Here is a 27,654-nt window from a genome sequence, read left to right on the forward strand (position 1 = left end):
AATCTCAACTGAAGTGTGAATTGTTATCGGAAAAAGGCATCAAAGGAGGAAGAGGAGAGAGATGAAGAGGAACAATGACACGGAGGAAGAAAAAGCAAATCCCTCAAGAGCAGCCTTCTGGCGGTGCCTGCGATGCTGATGTAGGAAGAACAAAAGCGTGGCAAATGGACCACAGCAACCATTTTCAATTATGTATTAAGTTGGGCCCCCCTCCCAAAGTACGGGCTGTTTAACGGTAAGCAACAAACAGCTTGTGATTGCTTCCATGGGCTCAGCGAGACGGAGCCGCATGCAAAATAACTTTCTTTTGTTTACGTCTGTTTAATGAATAGAAGGCTGAGAGGAGGAGATAAAGCTGGAGGGGATCAGGGAGTGACAGGAGAGGACGAGGCGGTGTGGTCACGGTGCCAACAATGTTCCTTCATACATTCTTCATTCTTTATATCATGTTTATTCTTAAATGTAGGCGGTACGAAAACTAATTGGCAAAGCCAGGAATGTAATAATGTGTTATCCAACATTTGAAACCATTCCCTCACATATTGGGTTAGGTCATTCCCTGTGTCTCTTTTGCCCAGGAAGTCAATGCTGCTATTCCACACTGGAAAAGCCTTTCTTCTAGTTTCCCAGGAGAGAACATAGGATCACTGCAGCCTCGACTTTCAAGAAGCGTGAATTAATGCCTCTTTTATTTCCTTCTCTGAAAACACTTACGCTCTGTTGAATATGCTCTCATTGCTGTACATCCGTTTCTCCTTTTACATCTACTTTGCATCTCCATCTCATCCTCTCGCTCCCGTGGTAGCACTTTCGTGATTGCCGGCACATACACACGTGGACTATGACTATCGTTGTGCGCTTTTCACTCAGATCAAATCTCTATCCATAGAAGCCCGAGAGTCGACGCAGTAGCCAGAGGTAAGACAAGACACACGCACGCAAAAGAGACTTAAGTGCTGTCAAGGTCTCAATTAACCTCACAGAAGGCCCTGACTACATTACAGAAATGACTCATTTGAAATGTAGCCACCCGTAATAGCATCTCTATTATTAATTAGATATTCAGCTCCTCTGGAATTTGATTTCATTGCAGTTAGTAGCCAGACCTCTAGTAGTGGGTATGTTGAGGGGTCAAACATTACTCATCCATCTTCTCCCGCTTCTCTTTAAGCGGGAGAAGATGGATGGAAACATTATTCTCCCTGTGTTGATGCAGAGTGATCCAACCATCGTTTGATTCATGACTAATCACTCAGTAGGGAAGTGCTTATCATTCGTCCGAATGTATCCGCCAGCTGTATTCCATGACGCAAGCACTCCAGGCTGCTTCTCCTATGAGTTACATTTAGAAGTTCAGTGGCTTCCAAAATGTGAATACACAAGACAGAAATGTAAACCCAGACTAACTTATTCTGCTGATAAAAAACAGTATTTTTGGAGATCATGCTGGCTTAGATGGATGAAGGTTTAAGCAGTCATATAGTGGCACTGTTAGCACAGCTCTTTTTGAAATATCTAAACACAAACCCCAGCATTGAAGTGTTGCTCTCTAGCTGACATCTGATTTTGCTTGAAGAAAACATTAAGATTGTTACGAAAGCATCAGTACACCATCACCCCTTTCTTTTCCAGGCACTCAAAAGTCTGATCCGACTGCCTATTCATGTCAGATCTGGCTTTAAGGTACTCCTGATGCCTTACAAAAGTGTAAATTGGCACACCATGTCATACCCATTAAACTTTATATTCTAGCTGTGCTCTCTGATCTAAGAATACAGGCCTGTCCCCAGAGTTAAAAAGAAAAAGCAGAATGCCTTCCCCATTGTGCACTCTTTCTTTGAAATACCCTACCTGTTGATATCAGACTCTGCTGAGGCCCCTTAAAGCCACACTTTAATCTCATATGTACACTTTCAGTTTCTTCTTCTTTGATTGCTTCAGGCCTTAAACATGTTTCATGTTATTTGGTATAATGTGCCTTATACTACTATCATTCAGGCAGGAATACATAACACCTCTATAATAATAGACTATGTTTATCCGGACAATAAGTATATTCCGAGCTGTGTGCATATCTCTCTTTAAAGGGGACCTATCATGCAAAATGCACTTTTGTATGTCTTTTATACATGAATATGTGTCCCCGGTGTGTCAGGGAACTCACCAAGTGTCAGAAAACACAACCATCTCTCTTTTCTTCCATACCCAAATCTCTAAAAACGGGGCTGCAACAGAGCTGATACAGATTTGAATTGTTCTGACGTCAGAAAAGGGGTGCTCCGCCTATATGGGCAACTCTCCACCTATCAGGGGAATGGGGGGTTGGGCCACGGCCACGGCCGTTGCCGCTCGAAAGCGCTGGAGACGCTGTAGTACATTTATCAGGCCTGTAAATGGCGCTGTAGTCTGCCACAAAAGCAGTGAAGAAGACTTCCCGCGCATGGTTGCCATGGTTGCCCTTCTGTTTATTCTCCGCTGTGGCTCTTTTTCTCCCTCCCCGAGGCAAGCGTTTGCTCCTGCTGCTGTATTTCAATGCAATCCCTCCCTCGCTGTAATACTCTCCGGTAGTCCACCAGCAGATGACAAACACCCACCTCGCCGCCTCTTCCAAGGGACGAGGGGACCGTGCGGCAGAGTTTCAGTTCGATTTGTTTTCGCCGGTCAACATGTCCGTTAAAGTTGAAATCTTCCGGACAAAATTCAAAAAGTGCCGATCAACGCTCTTCTTTGTCATTTATTGAGCTTTAAAACAAATGAATAACAACTCTATATAATAATAAAAAATGGAGGATGGAGCCTCTCTTTTCCTCCCCCTCTTCTGAGAGCCCAGCAGCTGATCATCCCCTCTCCTGCAGGGGGGCGTGGTCAGCTGCAGTGCATTTGCATTAAAGCTACTTCACAGAATCAGCCCTTGCAAAAACAGGGCTGGAAAAGAGCAAATAGAGCGAAATGAGGCATGGCAAAAATGCATGATCTGTTTGGTATTTTGAAAAAAAAACTTCACAGACATGTTTTATATAGGTATGGCCCGACAATATATTTGTCAAATATAGCATGATAGGTCCACTTTAAGTTTACTCCTACTCTCCCCTCTTTGACGCATGCTTCTATGTGTTGGGCCATCATCCACACTGACTTGTTCCAGATGTTTCCATCAGTATTCTTATCCTCAGGATGCATCCCCTACTCTTGTGTCCGATAGCGACACCTGGAGTTTCTTTCTGACCCTTTGCCTATATAAGTTTCACAACATTGATTTGATAGCCTCAACTGTTAACTCTGTCACAATAATGCTCTCATCAAAAGCTAAGGACTTGCTGTATGCGTCATGTCAAGCACAAAGTACTGTGCAACCCCTGGTGTTCATTATTCTCCAAGTGTGAGGGGGAGGAGAAAGGGAGGAAGAGGATGGAGCTTCAACCCAAACATGATCAATGCCATTATTAAGTTGTATATTAACGTTAGCTTTACTGGGAGCCCTAAGCATCAGTATGTGACAATAAGTAAGATATCTAGCTCACATGCAACAACAATGAATTGTGATATATTGTTATTAATAACAAGTTTCCCCACTCTGGATAAACACAGCTTCATAAATGGTGATATAGTGCCATGCAAACACAATTACAATACGTGTTTGTCAATGGCGCCATGGAAGTGCCTTTTCCGGCTGTTCCTTGGTGGATATTACAGTAATAAAAGTGCAGCACGTGTTATTAAATTAGATTCAGCTCAGACTGAGAGAGAGAGAGAGAGAGAGGGAGCATGTTTAATAAGATGAGCTGCATGAATGGCTCCATGCAAACTTGTGTGGTGCATTAGTCAATGCATAATGAACCTTAACATACTACTTTTTGGCCGATTGGATAACATATTGGAAGTAATTAGGTAGTTTTAGGGGAATTCGAAAAAGAAAGAATGGAATAAGACAAGTGTGTGTATGTGTGTGACAACATCTAAAAACCTAGATGACCGCATGCTGGCAAGTCATCTCGTCACATCGCATTAACTCCCTGTTCACACACACACACACACACACACACACACACACACACACACACACACACACACACACACACACACACACACACACACACACACACACACACACACACACACACACACACACACACACACACACACACACACACACACACACACACACACACACACACACACACACACACACACACACACACACACACACACACACACACACACACACACACACACACACACACACACACACACACACTATATTAGTTTCCAACGAGTGCCATCCACCCCGCAGAGAGAGTATCAGACAGCTTAAGAGAAACATTTCAACAGTGAGATGAGAGAGAGTTTGGTGGGAAATGTATGGGGCACATGACAGCTTTGATGCTGCTTCATGAGTCAGACAGGCCCGCTGGGTCCACACACACTGGCGTCGTGTCCTGTGCTAGCTCCGAGCCATATGTAAAGGCCTGAGAACTGATGGGGAACATGTTTCTTTGCCTCTGAAATGCTTGGCCAGAGTAAAACTCTTGCACACAAAAAGGAACTTAACAAGTCAATAGAATATGAATAAACTCAAGTACGAGGACATGATAACACACATTACATCCCTTTATACCCACACATGTTTGCAAACTAAAGGACATACATTAATGTTAAGAAGACAGAGAAAGAATAAAAGGCAAAAAATACAAAGACAATGACCAGGGGAAAGCCACGAAGATAGATGCAATGCAGATTGTATGAAAAGTGGGGTGAGCTCTAATGTAAAAGGGTGGTGCAGAGAAACTGCTGAGTGGGGCTGATTGATAGATTGCTCAAATCTCTGTGCCCCCTCCCAGCTTTATATATTACTCCTCATGGATTTTACCTTATTTGTCTCTCTCATACATTCTGTATATTACGAACTGTCAGCTTTGCATTCCCCTGGCAAAGAACTGTGTCGAAAACCCTGCAATTGACTGTGTTGGATTATCCCTAAACTAGCAACAGATTGCATGCATGCTTGACAAAAACGGCTACTGTATATATCTGCAGATTCTAAATAGTGTTTACTGTACATGTTTTTTATCCTGGTCATTCTTTGTTTTTAGTAAATATTAGACAATATGTAGGTGTTGTTGTCATTATGTATTGTTGCATGTGATTGAAAGGCTATTTGCTATTAAAGGAATGGTATGCTCATGACACTCATTTTTAAATAATTATCATCCGATAAAACAGACCAGTCTCTGCCAGTCTTTTTTTTTTTTTTTTAATCCGATGACATTATCAGTGATTTTAAACTGATTATATACCGAAAAACATCAACACTGTGGGTGCCGCCATTTTCCGGACGTGACGTAAACCATGCGTTTGGTTTTAGAAGACACGTTGATCTCCATGTTATTTACTGTAGTTTCTCTCTTCAAATATGCCTCACTGTATCGCGACATATTGCCTCAATTCTGATAGGAACAATCCACGGAATGCTCGGTTCTATCTGTTGCCAAAAGGTAAGCGTAAGAAGTACATTCGGAGGCAGTGGCTAGCGAAATGTGGCCGGCCCGAACCGAGAGATTTACAGGCTCATGTATGCAGCGAACATTTCAAATTTCCGGACGACTACTCTGAGAGTATGATCAAACATAACATGGGATTTATGGAACAACCATTACTTAATGGAGATGCAGTACCATCGGTCTTTCTGGTGTCATCACCGACCAGGACACCAGTTCGGCCAGTTGAGAAATCGCCCTCTGCAAGTGTGAAGCGACGGAGGAGCAGAAGTAGTGCTCGGAGTAAGAATAAGGTATGTTATAGCGCATTTCCATTGCAGCGGCTAGCCCCGTTTTAACGTCATTTAGCGTCCAGGCCAGGCCAGTTTTTGGTGGCCTTTCCATATAGCGTAGTACCGACTAGTGTGTATTTTCCCCCAGTTTTTTCCGGCCCCATAAAATCGTGATTCTATGGCCAGGGACAACGAAGCTGAGTATGCTAAACTAGAGAGGGAATCGCTAGCAAGGGTGGTACTACATGCATACATATAGTATATTATATCATCTTCCTATTATACACACATGCATTTCCAAACATTTGGACTACGTTGCAAATGTATTATCTTTTCAATTTACACACGGCATCTATTGCACGTCTGTCCGTCCTGGGAGAGGGATCCCTCCTCTGTTGCTCTCCCTGAGGTTTCTCCCATGTTCCCTTTAAACTGTGGGTTTTCTTTGGAAGTTTTTCCTTGTACGATGTGAGGGTCTAAGGACAGAGGGTGTCGTATTGTCATACTAATATGTATGGCTGAATTCCCCCATCCAATCTCTTCACATTGGTCAAAACTTGTTCCTCTGCTGACGAGTCCGAACTCAAATACTCCACCATGTTTCCGTGTGTTGACAAAGTGAACGCATGGATGACGTCACGACCATCACGTGACTACTGAAAATGGCAAAAATGGCAGCGGCCAGACGGAATATACAGGTCTTGATAAAAAAGAGCTATAAAATCATTATTTACCGGGGAATATCGCTGATTTCTTCAGGGTATGGTTTAAACATAATGTTTCACTAAATACTGAAGTTTTGATTAATTATCTAATGAGTGGACCATTCCTTTAAAGTATATTTGTCCCTATACATTCTCCAGCCGTGACCTGCCCTTTGAGACTATCCAATTACATGTATGGATACATGTCGGATTTATCTATAGATCTAACCCTTGTAGACCCACTGCTGAAATAAAGGAGCATTGATCCCATCACCAATCCTCTCAGCTCTCCTCTCTAAGCACAGCTGGTCATTACTGTATGAATCGATCTGTAGACCGATTGCAACACTGTAATGAAGTAGCAATAATTTACCTAGCTCATTTTGGTGGAGGCAAACTAAAGAGGTGCTTGGTGAAGGAGCTATCCATCACGACATTCAGTGTTTCTTTTTCTTCCAAGGCATTGTCAATATCAAATGAGGTGTCCACATTGAGGTAATGTATGAGAACATCTCTCTTGCCTTCTTTTTACCTCGTGAGCCTTAAAGCAGTTGGTGGGACGAAAGCTTTGGAACCAAACAAAAGTATCATAGTTGCACATAAAATAAGTCGAAAAAAGAGGTGGTAGTTAGATCAAGTTAAATATATGTTAAGATTAGCTTATCTGAACCACATTTTGATATACCTCAATTAAGCTTATTGATTATATCAGCTAATCTTTATGATTGCATTGTAGAATTTGCCAGTATAATTACAATTTATTATAATTACCCGCTCAAATGTATGTCTACAAGGTGTCCATAGACTTTTCTAACCCATGACTAAGTGTGCAGGCGGAGGACATGCATATTAAGAGCCCTTGGCATAAGTACACTTGATTAGATTATTTTTGCTCCTCCACATTTAAATGTAGCCGCAGGTCACATTTTAAGAGTGCATGGTTCGATTTCATTTAATCCCCCATGTCGTAGCTTTGATTGACAGCATTGGAAGGTCGTTGAAGGAGTGTGCAGGTGGTAAAAAGAAAATGGTTCCACAGAGCTGGTAAGAACAGAGTGAAGCGTGATGTGCACATTAATCTATTCTTCTTTAGTAGACTGGTATTGTAGGTAATGTAAGTTGGGACTTTACATGGGATGCTTGTGAGTATCCTCCATTTCTAATACCCCATTTCTCTAACTGGTGTTTCCAGAATAATTTGGGTGGTAGAGGTTATAATATGGATATAATGGTTGTCATTAATTGTCTGTCGCCTTGGAAACAATTTATTTTGTAACCGCAATATCAGACACCATGGCAGCAGGCTCGTGACTTAATACTCCTCTCGTTATGTCTTTCTCTGATTAGCTCCTCATTACTTCTTGTTCATTTCAGTCATTTCTATTATTTCTTACTGTGGCTTTCTGGCAGGTGACTATACTTACAGTGAAGGACTGCTCAGTCTCCGGGCTCAACAGGAACAGAAAGAAAATGTCAAGTAAACTAACAAGGACATAGGTGTGTGTGCTTCTAAATGACGAGCCAACAAGGAACAAGCGGCTCGTCTCAATAACCTAACCTAATCCTAACCCTTAATTCATTTAAATAAATATTTACAAACACAAGGGCTGGTTCTAAGGGGTTATTCAGTTAAGCTCGATGAGAGGGGATACAGCTGTGCACGTCATCATTAACAGACGTCATGTAACCCTTCTCTTGCGTTTCGGGTCAAAAGTGACCGAATGACTTTTATTTTAATCATAAATATTGTGTTTTTCATCCAATTGCCTCAATACCTTATGTTGTCCTCCACTCTAGGCCTCTGAACACACACTTGATGATCACCACTTGCATTGCATTTTGAGTGATTTATTCAACAGTGAAACACCCTTGACGTTTTCGGTCATAGAAAATGAATGGGTTTGAGTGTATTATGTTCATCCTGCAGATGGAAAATATCTACACACACACACACACACACACACACACACACACACACACACACACACACACACACACACACACACACACACACACACACACACACACACACACACACACCACACACACACACACACATACACACACACACACACACACACACACACACACACACACACACACACACACACACACCTCTCCCTTTCTCGCGCTGTATGATACAATGTATCATACCTTCTCACAGGTGCGAGCTCTGTGCCCCTCGAGAAACACAAACCTCTCACTTTCTCGTGCTAATGGCCCTCCCTTACTGGCTCTCAAGCAGTGATATGTGTGCCTTGCTCACATTTGACTCATTGACACAATGAGCAGGCGACCGATTAGGCGATTTTCTGTGCGAGGGGCTCTGGACACATTTTTTAACCAGATGAAGAGGAGATTGAACCAGAGGAAGAGGAGATAGAGGAAGATGTCTCAGAAATGGAAGACAACAGCGATCCAGACTATGAGCCTACAACAGACCAGGAAGAGGCCCCTGAGGGAGAGGCCCCTGAGATAGAGGCCCCTGAGGGAGAGGAGCCTGAGGTGACATTCCACAATGTTGCATTGCCAACTATGTGCGTGAACACATGTGAGCACACACACACACATGAGCACACACACACACACACACACACACACACACACACACACACACACACACACACACACACACACACACACACACACACACACACACACACACACACACACACACACACACACACACACACACACACACACACACGTTCTGATATGGTATATTTCTCTTTCAATAAATGTTCATTGAGGAAAACAGTATCAGTGTCTTATTTTATATTCATCACAGTGAGTGCAGTGAATGCTGAACTTGATGGGCCCACCGGTGGGTCCGGTCCATGACATGAAACACTGACTTGCTTGTATCAAATGAATACATCCCATACATCATTGGAACGGGAATAATCTCAGCTATAACACTAACTAAAGCATTTCCATCTCCAGTAAACACAGCCTACATGGCAAGCATTTTTATAATATACAGTAATGTAAAATGAGCACTATCTTTGAACTTACTGCCAAAAAGAATATGAAATTCACCCCTGGTGTCAGTCTGTCTGTCATCCCTTGATTCTACTTGCTTAGACTGTTCACATGAGATGTCAACCATCAAAATTGGATAAGGGGTTCCAAAGATATCACTGTGCAAAACACACCGGTCAATTTTGACCGAAAATAGCATGGGATGGGGGGTAAGACCTAACGCAAGAGAAGGGTTAAGAGTGACGCTGGAGAGAACGAGGACGTCCCAATTAATACCTGAGGACTCCTCTGTCCTCGCGTCTCCTCCCCGTATGTCTCGCTCGCATCTTACGGAGGCGGAGCTAAGATGCCAGGAAGGGACGCGAGTGAGGGAAAGGAGGAGGTGAAATATTCAATTGAGACGAGCCTTTAAGGCAGGGCTATTCAACTTCATTAGCAAGTGGGCCAAATAGGAAAATTACAGGGGGTATGTGGGCCACACAAGACTTTGTCAAGGAATCACTACAAATAACTCTTGCTTACAGTAATGTTAATAGATAATACATTCAATTAACTAGTCAAGTGCATCCCTTTTTTAACTTTAATTGTATCAACATAAATCATTACAGAAAGCAACCAGTCCATAAAAAAGTAGGAAAGCTTCGGTTACAAGGCTTGACACAAAAGTGCAACATGTTGCATCTTTAAAACTAAGGAGACATGAGGTTCTTCCCCCAACAGTTCCATGTCCACTAATGTACAAAACAAGATGAATATAATAAAACAGTATTCATCACATTAACAGTAACGTCCACACTACAGCTTCAATAATAGCTTGGAGCTGGGCATGTCTGGAGCTTGGGGATTTTATTCAAGCAACACGGCCAACAACCAATCACATGAATCTCCCGCCCCCGACATACAAAGCAAAAAACCCCGGGGATTGTATGGGAGCAATATATATATAAACTCCCCAAACAGGCGAAAACCTACCAGTTTAACCCACTGTCTCTGCCACCTCCCTCCATGCCTGGTTCCTCCGGTAGGTGAAGAGGGTCTGGTCATACAAAACCGGGTGATTTGCTACGGCGATAGTTAGTTTCTCCTCCGACTTTTTTTTAAATATAGCAATGAACGGCGGGATATCTCTCCCAGCTTAGACGCGGTTTGATTGGCTACGGCTTCAGCTGTCAGATTTTGGGAAACGGGATTTGATTGGCTGGCGCTGGCTACTCCGGCGTCTCCGGCGTCAGAAGTTGAACATTGTTCAACTTCTGTCGCCGGAGACGCCTGAGACGGACCGCTCTGCTACCCACAATTCAGTTCGGCGAAAAAGCGAGGCTACGTGACGTCACCCCATTGAAAGTGAATGGGCAGATTGGAGCTGTCGACGCTGTCGACGCTGTCAACGCTGTCGACGCTGTAGTGTAGACGGGCCGTGAGTAGCCCTGTGTATAATATCCTCAACACTTCCAACCATACATAAGGTGCATTGAAGACAACACAAGTCCATAAAATGTAATACTAAATGGAAATAGAACATAGTAAAACAATAGCCATCAGACTCACAATAACATTCATATCCTGGAATTTTTTTTACATTTTTCGAAACAGTAAGTAGGTGTGTTTGAATGACCATAAAATGAATGACCATAAAAACAGATCTGCATACATACCATGCATCAGACTTCTGTCATGTTTAGCCTGTTTGAGTCAGTGAGCGAAATTACACTGCCTTGATTTAGCTATTTCAGCATAGTTTGGCTCATAAGTGGTACGAGCAATCTTGAGACACTCATGCAACTTCTCATTGGTCATGGAGCAACGTGCCCTTGTTTTGATGGCATTCATATGAGAAAAGCTAGACTCACAAGTATAGGTAGATCCAAACAGTGTCAGTATAAGCAAGGCGACCTTCCTCATTGTAGGGTACTGATACTGGCTAACATGGTTAGACCAAAAGTCCACTCCACCCTCAGACTGCAGGAGCTGTTTTAAAGCAAAGGAAGACTGCACATCAACCAGCTCCATCTGAAAGAGGCTCTCATCAATGCAAGATATTACCTCTTTTACTTTTACACAGAAGTCTGCATCAGGCTTGATGGAAGACGGGTCACGAGCAAACTGCAATACCTCAATTGGAATGCTGAAGCCCTGGAATCTGTGAGTAAAGTTATCAGTCAATGTTGTCATGAAGTCTGTCATGACTGGTGTTATGTTTGCTCCAGGTGATGTGGTCATAAATGCACAGAGTTTTGGGAAGTGCAACAGTTTTGTCGTCATTAGGTCTGTTTTGAAGATCGTTAGCTTTGTCTTGAAGGCACAAAGTTTTTCAACCAAATCAGCGATAGACTTTTCGCGACCCTGCAGTTCGCACTTCAAAGTGTTCAAGTGTCCAAAAATGTCACACAGAAAGTAAACATCTGCCATAAACTGTTCATATAACATGCGCTCCAAGAGGTTTGTAGCTCGTTTGTAGCTCGTTTGTGCTTACTCGTGCGAAGTAAAGACACAATCTCCTGGCGGAGTTCACAGAAACGATCCAGGACCTTTCCTTTGCTGAGCCATCGGACATCGTTATGGACGACTAAGTCCGTGTGTTCAGCAAACGTGTCAGCAAGCAGCTGACGGAACAGGCGGTGTTGTAGGCTGGAGGTTGAGCGAATGAAATTCACAATGTTCATGACAGTGTCCGTGGTGTTTTTCAAATCACCACTGAGCTTTGCACACAACACAGATTGTAGAATAATACAGTGTAAATACTGCCTGCGTGGGGCTATGGCAGATAGACGCGCCACCAGCCCCTGCACTCTGCCGATCATAGCTGGAGCGCCATCAGTGACCGACAGGCACACTTTTTAAATCCAGTTGACGTTCGTTAAAAAAACGAGACTATCTTTTGATATCTTTTTGTGTCCCTCCAACGGAATAAGCCCCAGAAGTTCTTCCCTAAAGCGAACTCCATCGAAAAACCTCACATAGATGCACAACTGGGCCATGTCAGTACAGTCAGTTGATTCGTCCACAGCGATTGATATAAACTCTGCTTTTCGAAGGTTTTCCAAAGCTTCCCCGACACATCCTTTGCAAGTAGTTCCACTCTGCGAAGTGTTGTTGTGTCTGAGAGAGGGTACTTTTTTAATGGCTGAAGTGACGCTATCAACTAATTCCACTCTGCGAAGTGTTTTGTATCTGAGAGGTACTTTTTTTTAATGGCTGAAGTGACGCGTCTTTACTTTTTGGTCGATAACCACTTCATCGATGACAGCAAGCATGCACTCTTTAAACGGTCTCTGCGTCGGTAAAGGCCTCTTCTGTCTGGCTCGTGTCCAAGCTACCTCACAGGGATGCTATCGTAGCTCTCATCTGGTTCCGTGCAAACGCGACTAAAAGCCACTTGACTCTGTTCAAATGCTGCTAGCAGTCCCTGTACTTTCCCTTCTCCGTTCCTCTGAGCCCACGGGAAACTGCAGAAAACGAGCCGTGATTTGAGTTGTAGTGTCGCTTTACCGTTGTATTACTTTTCTTTCATCACGGATATACTTTCGTTGCACAATAAAACACACCGGTTTATACTTTTGGCGGCTGGCAAAGTAAATACATATTTGTCAGTCCATTCATTCTGGAATTGGCGATTTTCTGAATCAACTTTACGTTTCTTGGGCTTGGAGAGAGACATCTTGAAGCTGTTGTTAAGTACTTTCTCTGTGGCCCGCGAACCTAGTGTGTAACGTGAGTTTGACTGAGCCAATGACAAGTGCGGACACAGTGTGTTTTTTTTTTTAATGAGCTGAATAACGGATTCAAAAATAATTCAAATTAATGGAAAAACCAGCGTTTTCCGCCGCATTCGTTGGATATAGTGTGATCAGACATTAGTTTTATTTATGCTATTACACATGCCATTTCGATTTGCAGGCAACCTCTTGTGGGCCTGAAAAAAAGTTCTGAAAGGCCTGATTCGGCCCGTGGGCCGCTAGTTAAATAGGCCTGCTCTAAGGTCTGCAACACAGGGTGAAGTACATAATAGACCCATTTAACCTGAGCCAGAACAATGCCCTTCACATCCTCCCATCATCACTTTGCACTCACCTACATAATCGAATGTATCCCATTACAAGTGCCATTGTTAGTAACATTAGACTCATTTCTGAGGTATGATCTTCAAAGATTGCCGTTGAGGAGGGCAAAGTGAACAGAATAGTTTATTATATAAACGTACTTTTAAGAATTAGCACAGTAAAACAAGTTAAAAAAACATATATTATTTTGTTATTGATGGAACTATGTAGGCACCTGAATTAAGTTTTATCAACTAATAAAGTTCACGAGCCTCTTCTGAAAGGTATATAGAAAGTTTCATAATTTGTAACACTAGTCAAATAAATATGGAATATATGAAATAGCTTTAATCGGTTTTTCTATTCTCAGGCATTGCTTTTTTAAAACGTTTTCTTTTATTGTAGGGCAAACTGCAATGGCGGCAGGTGACCATTTGGTGACCATTTAATTCCCTGGCTGTTGCAGTCGAGGTCATTATTTACCACAGGTCCAATGTTCTAAACAAGAAATACGACTAAATTAACTGAATACTTCCTACAGTATATCACATACATGGTGGGGCTATTCTCTGCTACAATGAACAGGCTAATGTCCACATCTCCTACCTCAATTAACATGAAATACAGAGGTATGGATTTATCTGGCTATGGCTCCACAGAGCATTGGCCAGACTTGGCTCCATTAACTCTATATTGAACTGTAGTGAAAATTATCAGGGTTGACATAAAAACCATTTGCATATTTGCAAACCAAGTCACCGCGGCAATATAACCAACATAGGCAGATTATAGTTAATGTACACTGACAGTCGAAAGAGAAACCTACATTAGATTTAATTGAATGCACACATCTACACGATGTATTAAGTTCCACTGCCAATAAAGCAGAGAGACAATGAAAAACAATGAGGTGTTTGTTTGGAGGGATGCCTGATGATTTTTATGTGGATTTTTGTTTGTTGGCCAAAAACTATCCAGTAAAATGCCTTATGTAAAATGCTAATGTAACCTCTGGCTGCAGAGTAGAGTCCATGTAGCAGTTCAGTGTCTACTGTGTTTGTGTGCACATTACCACATTCACGCCAACAAGTGTTGCAGCACTGAGTTTAAAACAAGAAATACATCATCTCAGACAAACAAACTCTGGTTACTTTAGAGTGATGCTTACTTATTGAGACAAAGGTTTTGATCCCACCCACAACATTGTGGAGCATTCCAACAAACAAACACTGACTAACGCGGTAGGAGTATCACTTATAAGAGAAAGTAAGTCATGAAAATAACAGGAAATGTCAATGTTGAGAGAGCCAGCATGCGGATCCACTAATAAGGCACTTTTAATGAGCTAAACTTGTTGCTCAAAGAGTTTGACCTCATAGACCCGATGTCCAAAAACAGTGTAAGTGCCCTTAGAGTAGCTGTATAGCTGGATGTTAAAAAGAGGCAAGGCAATAGAATTTGGCACTGTTTACATGACAACCTTTAAACTGGTAAACACAATGTTTCTTTATGTTTTGTCTGTGATTCCAATAGAATCCAAATGAAGCAAAACCTGTAAGTAATAATAATGAATGCAGGAGTGAGCCATCGAGTGTAAGGGGTAATGAAATATAACATGCTAATGGAAAGTGAAGCTAAAACTGGTTGACAACTTTTTAAATGACCTTTACCTGTCCAAGATTTCCAATGATATTTCAAAGAGAATGACAAATCAGACTTGGAGAAGCCGTAATAAATGATATAGGATTTAATTTGCAGATGTCCTGGTAAATGTTTAGCTAAATGCTAACCTTTCTCTGGAGGCTTCTTACATGAGACAAATAAGCTCTGAGCTGTTGAGCTAACTACCTCTAAGTATTAGATCATAGTACATGTCGATAACATTTCTGGAAAATGTTAGGTGTATAGATGAAATGGCTCATGAAAATCAACATCTTAGAAGTTCATGTATAATTAACAGCAACAAGAAAATAACAGAACAATTAAGGTTCTGCGTAGGGTGTAATTACAACTATCAGTTTCCAGAATCAATATAAACAAAGGCTTCCTTTTAAAGAGAGGTGACCACAATCAGGATGAGTTATTTCAAGACAGGTGGTTCGATTCCCAAAATGTCAACATTTAACGAGGAATATTAAAAGACTATACTTCTACTTTACTCACTTCACACTTGCCGTTCCTTTGAGCTTCAATGAGAGCCATTTGGAGGCAAGTCGTTCTTTTACAGGCCAGCTGCCGAATGAAAATAGCATGTTCCTTTTAGAGGATCACTGACAACTGACTTTGCCATTCATTTAACTCACACACATCATTTGTTCAGCTCTATAGACACGCATGTGCATTTTATTTACAGGTGTGAAGGTGTTGTGGGAGGAACATGGATATACAGAATGCAGCAGTAAAAAAACATGTTCCCCAGGCAGAACGTGTTTTAGGTCACGCGTTATCAATATGACGAAGAGGCAAGGATAGCACTGTAAAATACAAACGATGTGCGTGGTGCCAGTGTCAAGACTTTTTGACTTACAGATCATCTTGTGTTAAGTGATGAGACCATTCCTAAAAGTATATGATGGGCTCCCAAGATAATGTTCTCTTATGAGGAATGTCTTATACTAAACACAACATGGTATGCGTTGATTGTTGATTTAAAAAAAGTCAAATGAAACCGTTTGGAATACATTGATTCAATCAGGGAGACATAATGCACAGCTGTTGTTGGTCTGACAGCTGTTGCTTCTGAATCAGGGTTCCCACGCTTGCCATGAACATTTTTTCCATGCTACCTCCTGATTTTCCAGGTACCATATTAAGTGATGATCTATAGGCCCCTGAAGCTGTGAAGTGTGACCTGACCATCTTCATGACCCAGCGAATCTCTGCTTTCAAATACAGCTTGGCTTGAAAAAAAAGTTTGCTCCAGAGCCTTTTTCCGTAGGCTGTTCACTGCTGGTACTGGGCACCTGACTGTCACTTTCGATATCCTTGGCTTGTTGGGCCGCTTCTTCCCTCTCCTTGTTTTTGTAGTAAAGAAAATCTGTCATTCTTCTTTCATTATTTAGCTGTCCAGCTAACTTGGTGTGGGTTGTCCTTTTGAATGGCTCTTGAGGGAAGTGACTCCCATATTGCTGATGTCAAATGACTTGCGGCAAACTTGCAATAAGCCTTGGGACATCTCCTCCTGGTACCCTCTCCAATCCAGTCCTTGTATTGAGAGTCATCTTTCCAATGTGACTTGAAGCTGCCCGCGTGTCCATTGTCACTCACTCCCGTAATGCATCACACATTGAGATTATGAGTTCTTACTATGAACCTAAAAGGGAAAACATAAGGCTGGTTCCCCCCCTGTGGTTCCTCAGTACAAGCAACCCCCACTAGTAAGCTAGCTTAACAGTATAGATGTATATAATCAGTCTAGGCATGATCAATGCATTTTCAAAAATGTCTCACCCCAAATGTTCCCTATTTACTAGTATAATTTTTTTTAAGAAAAAAACGAAAAATCACAAAATAGCTAAAAGTAGATATAAGAATGAATGTTACAAAATGTATCAAGACTAGACTATTCATGTCAACTAGTATAGAAGTAATGTCATAGCCTAATGTGAAAATGTATTGGTAGTTAGCTAGCAATGCAAGCTAGCCAACACTAGCTAGTTAGTTAGCAAACTGAATGTTGGCTAGCAAGATTGCACTCCATGTGCTTGCTAACCATCATTAACAAATCCAAATTCAAAACAAACTCAAACTGCTAGCTAGTTAGCAAGATTGCACTGCTTACTAACTAACGTTGATAAAGCCAAGTTTATCACTGTAGATGTCAAGGCTCCCGTGTTGGCTGGGAAATGCATGTATTTGACCCTTCTATTGAGATCGCGAGTAACGTTATTATTCCTGAAGTCCACCAATCCGAAACTATACTTTTAAAGTCCATATCACCAAGTTGCCTACATCAAATTCCAACATCCAATATACCATATAGGATGCCAAGAGCATGCTCTACAACAGACGTGTCAAACTCAAGGCCCGCGGGCCAAATGTGGCCCGCCACGTCATTTCATGTGGCCCGCGAGAGCTTAAAAGGTTTGATTGTATACAAATAAACAAGTCAAATGCGTGCAGTGACCAAAAACTACATTTCCCACAATACATGCTGATTATGTTACCCGCGAAGTGACGGCATCCCGCCACTAGACTGCAGTGTTTCCACATCGATGCGATTTAACCAACAAGTGGAATTGAGAAATACAAATAATGATCCCAAAATGTCAAGGAAGAGAAAAATTGATGCAGATGGAAGGCTGTTTCAAGAAAGATGGGAAAGTGAATACATGTTTGTGCTTCAAGGAGAAAAACCGGTATGTCTTTTGTGTTATGAGGCGGTGGCGGTTGTCAAAGAGTACAATCTACGTCGGCATTTTGAGACCAAACACGGAGCTAAGTATGCCAAAATCAGCCATCAAGAAAAACAACAAATTGCCCAAGAATTAAAAGGCAAACTGCGATCGCAGCAGAATGTGTTCGCGAAAGCCAGAACCAAAAACAATGCGGCAGTGAAAGCTAGCTTTGTTGTGGCTGAAGAAATCGCACGCGCTTCAAAGTCTTTTTCAGAGGGAACGTTTTTGAAGCAGTGCATGCTGAAGGTCTGTGAGCAGGTGTGTCCCGACCAGATACAGACTTTTAAAAATGTCAGTTTATCAAGAAACACTATCGCGGACCGAGTTAAGGAACTAGCAGGAAACCTGGCAACACAGCTGGCCGAAGAGACACGCAGCTACATAGCTTTTTTCATTAGCTGTTGATGAAAGCACAGACAACACGGATACAGCGCAGCTATCTATTTTTATTAGAGGCGTGAAGTCGGACCTCTCTGTCACTGAGGAGCTGTTGGATGTGGCTGCCATGCATGGGACCACAACGGGACGGGACATTTTTGATGCGGTGGAGAAGTCAGTCATTAAAAACGCATTGCCCTGGGAAAACTTGGTGGGATTAACTACAGACGGTGCACCTGCAATGTGTGGAAGAAAAGTGGGCTTGGTTGGACTAATGAAGGAGAAAATGCAAGAATGTAACTGTCACACGCCTCTGATAACGTATCATTGTATTATCCATCAAGAAGCTTTGTGCGGGAAGGTGCTGGGGATGGATAATATAGTGACCACGGTCATGAAGACAGTGAACTTCATTCGGGCGCGTGGCCTGAATCATCGTCAGTTCCAGCTGTTCTTGCAGGAGATGGGCTCGGAGCACGGAGACGTGCCGTACCATACAGAAGTAAGGTGGCTGAGTAGGAGCAAAGTCCTCAAACGATTTTTTGAGCTTATGGAAGACATTGCTCTTTTCATGCAGAGTAAGGGAAAACCCTTGTCTGAACTGTCAGATCCAAACTGGCTGTGTGACTTTGCTATGTTGTGTGACATAACCGAGCATCTCGCCCAACTGAATCAGAAGCTGCAGGGACGCAAACAAGTCATCACGCAGATGTCCGACACGATCACGGCTTTCCAGCGTAAACTTGACCTATGGATGTGCCAAGTGAAACAGGACAATCTTGCCCACTTTCCTGTTTGTCAGAGCATCTCAGCCTCATGTCCCGGTACTTTCTCATGTGCTCAGTTAGCTACCAAACTGAGCCTGTTGATGAATGAGTTTGATCGGCGCTTCTCTGACTTCAGAGCACAGCACTCTGGATTTGCCATCTTTGCTAGTCCTTTCACCACCGACATGTGCACTGCACCCAACACCTTCAGATGGAGTTAATAGAGCTTCAAAGCGATAGTGGCCTGAGAGCAAAGTTCCAGGATGCTACAATCCAGGACTTTTACCGTCTACTGCCCCCTGCTTCCATGCCACAGCTTCGACTTCATGCTGCCCGTGTTCTGTCTATGTTTGGGAGCACCTATCTGTGCGAACAGATGTTTTCAATAATGAATCTAAACAAAAACAAGCACAGATCACGCATCACTGACGGCAACCTCCACGCTGTTCTACGGATTGCTACAGCACAGGACCTAAAACCAGACATTGACACACTGGCCATGGAAAAACGGTGTCAGACATCTGGTCAGAAAACACATTGGTAAGCATTTTTAAAAACCTAATAAAATATAATTCAACCAAGAAGAAGAATAGTTAAACTATGTGCAATGTAATGATTGTGCTTGCATTTTGTTTTGTGTTTGTTATTTTCAGAACATGATCGTTGGATGAGGATGGTGGAGAGGGGATCCACATGGTGTGTTCAAGGACAGGCAGCATCTCCTCATCAAAAACTAACCTAAAAACTTGACCAATATAGTTGTGGACTGAGACAACCCTTATTGTGAGTTTATTACATATACTACTTTATATGTGTAGAAATGTATTTAGTGTTTGCAGGTTTTATGTGTTTATGCAGACAAATGTTTACTGTAATCAAACCATCTCTCATTAGTTGGATGTATGCCCCCTGCAAGGCTGTGTGCAGCCATTTGTTTTTGTAAAATGCTACATCTGTCACACATGTTCTTAGCAGCTCACAATTGTTGGTTTTACAGTTATTTGTTATTTCAAGTTTTGAACAAAGTTAATGTCATAACTTCTGTTTGATGTTATTTTTCTTTATTAACTTGGATAGTTTGATCGTTGATTGATGGAGTAATGTGGGTTTCATAACCTGACAAATTAAAAGGATTTGTTATAATAACAAAGCAACAAGCAAAGATATTTTTACATCTATGCAAATATATATATGTAATATTTGTAACTTGAATAAGTAATAAATTCAGAGTTATTTAACATTAAGGAGTAGTTACATTTATTTTACATTACATTTAGTTACATTGCATTTAGTTACATTTATAAGTTACATCTGGCCCTTTGAGGACAACGATTATGCTGATGTGGCCCTCGGTGAAAATGAGTTTGACACCCCTGCTCTACAACATGGGATCATCCATTTCTATCTACAGTAAAAGCTGTTCACATGTAAAGTGTTTTTATAAACTCATCTTAATTCTGTGCTCAATAGTTTCATTTTATTACTATTTTACACCTCATCCAATAACAATTTCCAGGACAACTGTTTCTATTTCCATGCAAGTGTTCACTTTTGCTCAGTTTCCATGACTTCTCCATACCAGGAAAATGAAAAAATTAATTCCATGTTTTCCATGTTTTCCAGGTACCGTGGGAACCCTGTGAATGATTGAGTGTGTGTGTGTGTGTGTGTGTGTGTGTGTGTGTGTGTGTGTGTGTGTGTGTGTGTGTGTGTGTGTGTGTGTGTGTGTGTGTCTAGAGGGGAGACCTCCACTGCAGGGGATTCTTACTTCCAAATGCATATTATGTAAACTGCTATTATATAAAACCACTTGATTAAGAATTATGACAAGCATGGGTAAACAATACCCTTCTTTTAAGAAATGTTTCTTCTCCAGTGTCTTTAAATCAATATTGTCTGACCTGCCCCTGCCTAATTTTGCAAGAATACCCATTTTCAAAATGTGAATACAGGGTGATGTGTATCATCATTGCTGTAGACTTGGTACGGCACTTAATAGAGTGTGTGTTGTTTGTATGTGGTGATTCAAGCACATATAGCTCTTTCAGGTCAGCCTGCAGCAAGGCTCAATATGTGGTTAGCTTGACCAGTAATCACTCTGAAACGTTACCGGCCCAGTGGGATTTCGCCGATCCTCAAGATGAATACTCTGCCTCTGGTTGTTCACTGGCATCATCTGAGGTAGATGACTATGTTCTTATTATAGTGACCATTCAGTGCAAGTGTTTTGCACTTGTATAAATATATATTTATAGCCAGATTGGTTATGAAATTGTTGGGGAATGATGGATTATGGCCGATAAAGGCCAAAGGACAAAAACTGCTAAGTTGTTCTAGATACTACAATTGTTCATGGAGATTTGACCTCATGTTCTCCTTTCCAATGCACTTTGATAGTTGTACCCCCATTCTGATACTTTATTAAATTGCAGAAGACACAAAGATCTTTATGTTTCCCTCCAAAAAGTATTATTTCACTTTTTACTGGAGCATGCCACTGTTACTACTTAGGGTTGCCAGAAACTGACCATGATCAAAATCGATTATTCGGCAGCCCTGGCAAATAATAATCGATCATTCGACCCCCCCCCCCCCCCGCAGGAGAAAAAAAAAATGAATTCCGTTGCGTTCTTTACTGGAACATGTTTAGCAGTACAAACAACAAACAAGCATGTCATCACAACGACATGGCCTTGAAGTGAAGTTGGTAATGGCCGGCTGTGCTGCGTCTTTCTCTGTAACCTCTTTGGCGTGCTTCGCACTCAAATGCGAACGCATTGTTGAGGTTGAGCTGTGATAGACCAACGTCTTTTCGCAGAGCTTGCATTTAACTTCCTTTGGACTTGTAAGTTCGAAGTAGTTCCACGAGGAGGAACTCTTTTTACCTGCCGCTTTGTTCATCTTTAGTCGCACGTGTGAGGGAGAGGGGGGGTGGGAGCGGGGTCGGTGTGTAGCGTGCTGCAGCAGCAGTCTGCTCTGCACGCAGGCTTCCTCCAAGTTTACAGTAAAACAAACTGTTGGTGTGACCAATGACCATTTACAATTACTATTATTGGCATATATATATTACATTTTATATATATTTTGGTTGAAACTAAGCCAGAAAAAAAATTATATATATATAAATAAAATCGATTTTTAAAGATAATATTCGATTATGGAGACTGTAGCGAATATTCGAATAATCGAATAATCGCTGGCATCCCTATAATACTACTACATATATACATAGAGCTGAACACCTTAAGGCTGTGTGCACTGTACTTTATATTTGTATATCTCTGTCAGCAGGTTAATGGATTCAAATGGAATATATCTACTGGAAGTCATGTTTTAATTTGTACTGTTGCATACGGTGGCCCTGAAGTGCAAGACACCACAGCATTTCACAAAACACTACAGCATATCAGAAAACACCACAGCATTTCACAAAACACTACAGCATTTCACAAAACGCCACAGCATTTCACAAAACACTACAGCATATCAGAAAACACCACAGCATTTCACAAAACACCACAGCATTTCAGAAAACGCCGTAGCATTTCAGAAAACACCACAGCATTTCACATTGGACGGAAAGGGTATTCCTTTAGGGAGAACACTTCTTGTTTGTGATTGGACAGAGCCAGCCAGAGAAGCACTGCTGTGATTGGTTGTTTTTGCTGTCAGTCAAGAAATGACGCTTCGTGATTGGTCAACACCCGACAGCGAAATATGTCCCAACCATGGTCCCACAAGGTATGGTTCCAACACATCAGCCGTTAGCACACACTCAGATCTCACAGCTCCTCATATCTGTTCAGAAACTGGACAAAAGTTAAACATGTACAAACCACAGACTGTCTATGTCATGGCGAATACAGTCGTTGCTTTATTTATGTCTGTATGATGTTGTTGTGAGTGTGGACGGAGCAGCTACAGGTTAGTTTAGCCTGATGAATCCGATTCAGAAAACACGCATTTTAAAAGCTTTTCGCCTGCCGTCTTGTCTGCAGACTTGTCAAAGCGTTAATTCATGGTTTTTACTAACTGTTATCAGTATGTAGTTGCTTCGGCATCACTTTGAAACGTGTATTACAATTAAATCACGGTCAAATATGTTCATTTTGTTGTAGGATTTACATGGAGATACGCCCCGTCCCCTCTCCAGCGCCTCTTGTTTGAATGACAGCATTGACAGGAGCAAACACAGCTGACAGCCGCGGTGAAACAGTTTCTGAACAGATATGAGGAGCTGTGAGCTCTAAACAACTTCATACAAGATGGCTGATGGTGTGTGTCGTGGCTCGGTAGCTCCTGATTCAAACCACCGGCCTCGATTAAAACCTACAATATACAAGACTGTTGACGGCCTAGTTATTGTAGAGGATGAGTTACTCAACTTCCTGGCGGTTAAAATTAAAACTATGACCCAGGACGAGATAGTCCTTGTAGCCTCTAACACCTTTGAATCCGAATGGATCGAGACTTCTAAAAAGACGTTGTTTGAACTCTGTCCTGAAACCAAGCAGCGGTGTGTGACCTTTAAAGGCAACCATAAGGATGCAAACAATATCAAAAGCTGTCTAAAAGTACTAAATGAATGTGGTGAAAACATCCCCCGTTTTGTCTCCCACTACCTGGATGAGCTGCCGCCGGTTACGTTTAACAACCTGGATGTGTCCAACCTGCTGAGCAAGATGGAGCGACTGCACAGCGAGGTTTGCGCATTAAGACACGTAGTGGAAGTTCAGGCAGATATCGGTCAGAACCTGCGTGCTGTGGCTGCGACCATGGACAGCAGAGTTGCTGCCGTAGAACGCCAGTTGGAGCCGAGTCATGGTGGAGGACTGGCTGTACCAAGTGACGCTGAAATTACCTGTGGGAGCGCTCAGGGTGATGGCCAGGATGGTGCGGTGTCGGTGAAGGATGCGAGCCCCCCCGGCTCTTCTACTGATGTACATCCCAACTGTGTTGACCCGCTCGCTGCGTCAGGGACCGTGAGTGCCTGTGTGAGCCCTGGAGGAACTGCGGTAAATTCGCAGGTATGGAGTCAAGTTGTGAAACAGGGCCGAGGTCGGAGGAATAGGGCCGAGGGCCAGTCTGCCTTATCTAGACAGCTTGTTGGGAAACCTGAACGGAGGATGCCTAAGCCTATTGTTGGCACTGCTGCACAAGGGAATATAAAAGTGATCCGTACGAAGTTGGTGAGTGTTTTTGCTACCAAATTCTCGCCAGACCTTGACGCTGAGACACTGTCCGAATATCTAACTGAACAACTCGGCCGTGATGTTAACTGTCACCGTATTGACACTGCGAGCAGCAGATATAGCTCGTTTAAAGTGTGTGCTGAGTGCAATGAAGTTGCGGAGATGTTTAACCCAGAACTCTGGCCTGAAGGCTCAGTTGTGAGGCGATACTATGAACCACGTAAAGCGGAGGTGATAGGGGCTAGCAGAGCTAGACCTTTTGCTGGTGCGAGGGTACTGAATGAGGCTACGGCTGAGCTGCTTAGCTAAACGTTATGCGGGTTGGATCATTTAACTGTCGCGGGCTGCGCCTGGGCAACAGCGCTGCTGATAGGATCCGACGTGTAGTGGTGGACAACTTGCTACAAAAATGTGACATTTTATGCTTGCAAGAAACGTTCTTACCTAAGCAGGACTTGGGAAAGTTGAACTCTCTTAATGACAATTTTCACGGGGCTGGTGAGTCCACTACGGACCTATCTCTGGGAATAGTGAGAGGAAGGATAGCAGGGGGCGTGGCTATCCTGTGGCACAAAAAGCTGGACGCTGTCATTAATGTCATCAGGCTTGAAGTTGACTGGTGTATTGCTGTACAGATCAAAATGAATAACAAGGAGTTTAGCATTCTCAATGTATATACACCATATGAGTCACAGCATAATGAAGATGAATACCTGAACAGACTTGCTTTTATACATTCTTTTATTGTTGATAATCATTCCTCCAGTGTTTATGTAGTGGGTGATATGAATGCTGACATATCAGACAAAAGGTCCTTGTTTGCTAAGCATATGCTACAGTTTTGTGATGATAACAATCTTATATTATCAAGCCAAATACTTCTGCCTACAGATAGCTATTCATATATAAGCGAGGCCTGGCATACAACTTCATGGCTTGACCATTGCATAAGCACTGCTAATGCCCATGACATTGTAAGATCAATTGAGATTGTGTATGAGGCATCAATGTCAGATCACATTCCTTTTATAATGTCACTAGATTGTGATAGTCTCCCTGAGATGTCTCAGGAGGCTAAACATGCCTGTACCACTAAAGTGGACTGGTCCAAGCTCACAAATGAGGATAGGCTATTGTACTATGGGAGAACTGATGTCCTATTGAGTGATGTATATCTACCCAAAGTGGCAACTCTGTGTGTTGATGTGGGTTGTAATGAAAGCTCTCACCGTGAAGACCTCTGTAACATGTATGATTGTATTGTGGGAGCTGTATGGGAGGCCAGTATACCGTGCTGTACCTACTCTAGGAAGAGACACAACGTCAAGCCAGGGTGGAATACACATGTGGCTGATCAATACGCTGAAGCCAAGAATGCTTTTGGGGCCTGGGTCCAGGCAGGAAGGCCCAGAGAGGGGCCTGTCCTGGATCTCAAAAAGCGTACACATGCTAGATATAAATATGCAGTTCGTTATGTCAACAAACACACAGAAACATTGAGAGCGGACTCGATGGCTGAAAAGCTCCTTCATAATGATGTGACTGGCTTCTGGAAGGAGGTGAGAGCTCTGAACAGGGCCAGTACGTCATTACCGTGTACCATAGAGGGAGTATCTGGAGCCGATAACATAGCCGAGTTGTGGAGGCAACATTACTCTACTATACTTAATTGTGTTAAAAGTGACCCCTACAAAGTTGGTAGTGTTGTGAAAAGTGACACAGTGGGAATCACAGCTAAAGAGTTTTATCGAGCAATTGAACAGCTAGCTGATAACAAAGCATGCGGCTCTGACCGAATCACTGCAGAGCACCTTAAACTGGCAAGCCCGAAGGTTGCAGTTCTTCTTGCCATTTGTTTTACCGGCCTCATGACTCATGGTGTGTTGCCAGACTCCATGTTGACGGTTACCTTGGTCCCTGTCATTAAGGACAAAGCGGGCAAGGTAGGGAGCTTGGATAACTATAGACCAATTGCTCTGGCCAGTGTGTTATCCAAAGTCCTGGAAAGAATTTTGTTGGATAGACTATGTTCTTATTTATGTACCTCAGATAACCAGTTTGGCTTCAAGGCTAAGCATGGTACTGAGCTATGCATCTATGCTTTGAAGGAAATGGTAGAAACATATAGAAGACAGAATTCCACTGTTCTGATTGGTTTCATTGATGCCTCTAAGGCTTTTGACCGAGTTAACCATCATAAACTGTTTTTAAAATTGAGACAAAGAGGTGTGCCTAACAGTATAATTAGGATCCTGGCTTATTGGTATGCCAACCAGAGCATGCGGATCAAATGGGGGAATGCAGTCTCGGCGCCATTTGGTGTTGGTAATGGAGTCCGCCAGGGGGGGCTCCTCTCACCGAGCCTTTTTAATATCTATATGAATGATCTATCAGATGATTTAAGTGTCTGTAAAACAGGGTGTGTGATTGGTAATGTGATTGTAAACCATCTTATGTATGCCGATGATCTGGCAATTGTTTCTCCTAGCAGTGCTGGTTTTCAACAGTTGCTAAATGTTTGTTCTGATTACGGAGTCAAATCTGACGTTAAATACAATGCTAAGAAGAGCGCTGTAATGATCTGTAGAGCAAAAGGGGATAAGAACCTTTGTTTTCCAACATTCTATCTGTCAGGACAGGTGCTGTCTGTTTGCTGTAACACGAAGTATCTGGGACACATCATCACAGATGAAATGGCTGATGATGATGACATGTATAGACAGCGGCGTGTCTTATATATACAAGCCAACATGTTGGCTAGAAAATTCTCTTGGTGTTCAGATAAGGTTAAGGTGAACCTCTTTAGAGCGTATTGCACTCCTCTCTATACTGCCCCCTTGTGGGTCAAGTATAAGAAGGCGAGCCTCCGGAAGCTCCAGGTTGCATATAATGACTGTTTGCGTATACTGCTTAGAAAACCAAGGTGGTGCAGTGCAAGTGACATGTTCTGTAATGCACGAGTCAACACGTTCCATGCTCTTTTGAGAGGTCTGATGTACAAATTCATCTGTCGATTGAATGTTTCTCATAACTCTGTCATTATGCTGCTTTCAAATCTGTGTCTCAGTGCTGTACGATACCAGTCACCTCTGTGGAAACATTGGTATGGCTGCCTTTTTTTAGTTTGTATTTGAGTGTTGTATGTTTTGTAATAATGGACCAAGAGTCTCTTTAAATAAAGATGATGATGATGATGATGAGTGTGTGCTAACAGCTAACAGCTGATGTGTTGGGCTAATCACAAGCGTAATTTCTTGACTGGCAGCAAAAACAACCAATCACAGCAGTGCTTCTCTGGCTGGCTCTGTCCAATCACAAACAAGAAGTGTTCTCCCTAAAGGAATACCCTTTCCGTCCAATGTGAAATGCTGTGGCGTTTTCTGAAATGCTGTGGTGTTTTCTGAAATGCTGTAGTGTTTTCTGAAAT

At 42.4% G+C, this 27,654-nt stretch overlaps 2 protein-coding genes across 2 annotated transcripts in view; one reads left to right on the plus strand and one right to left on the minus strand.

Moving 5' to 3' along the window:
* nrxn2b (neurexin 2b) overlaps nucleotides 1-27,654 on the minus strand; it is a 769,387-nt gene that overhangs the window by 410,607 nt on the left and 331,126 nt on the right.
* LOC139435767 (general transcription factor II-I repeat domain-containing protein 2B-like) lies at nucleotides 8,872-19,256 on the plus strand. Its single transcript, XM_071206616.1, has 2 exons — nucleotides 8,872-9,022; nucleotides 18,289-19,256. The coding sequence occupies exons 1-2, from the start codon at nucleotides 8,872-8,874 to the stop codon at nucleotides 19,254-19,256; spliced, it is 1,119 nt and encodes a 372-aa protein (XP_071062717.1).

The sequence above is a fragment of the Pseudochaenichthys georgianus genome, chromosome 18, assembly GCF_902827115.2.
Source record: "Pseudochaenichthys georgianus chromosome 18, fPseGeo1.2, whole genome shotgun sequence".
Classification (NCBI taxonomy): domain Eukaryota; kingdom Metazoa; phylum Chordata; class Actinopteri; order Perciformes; family Channichthyidae; genus Pseudochaenichthys; species Pseudochaenichthys georgianus.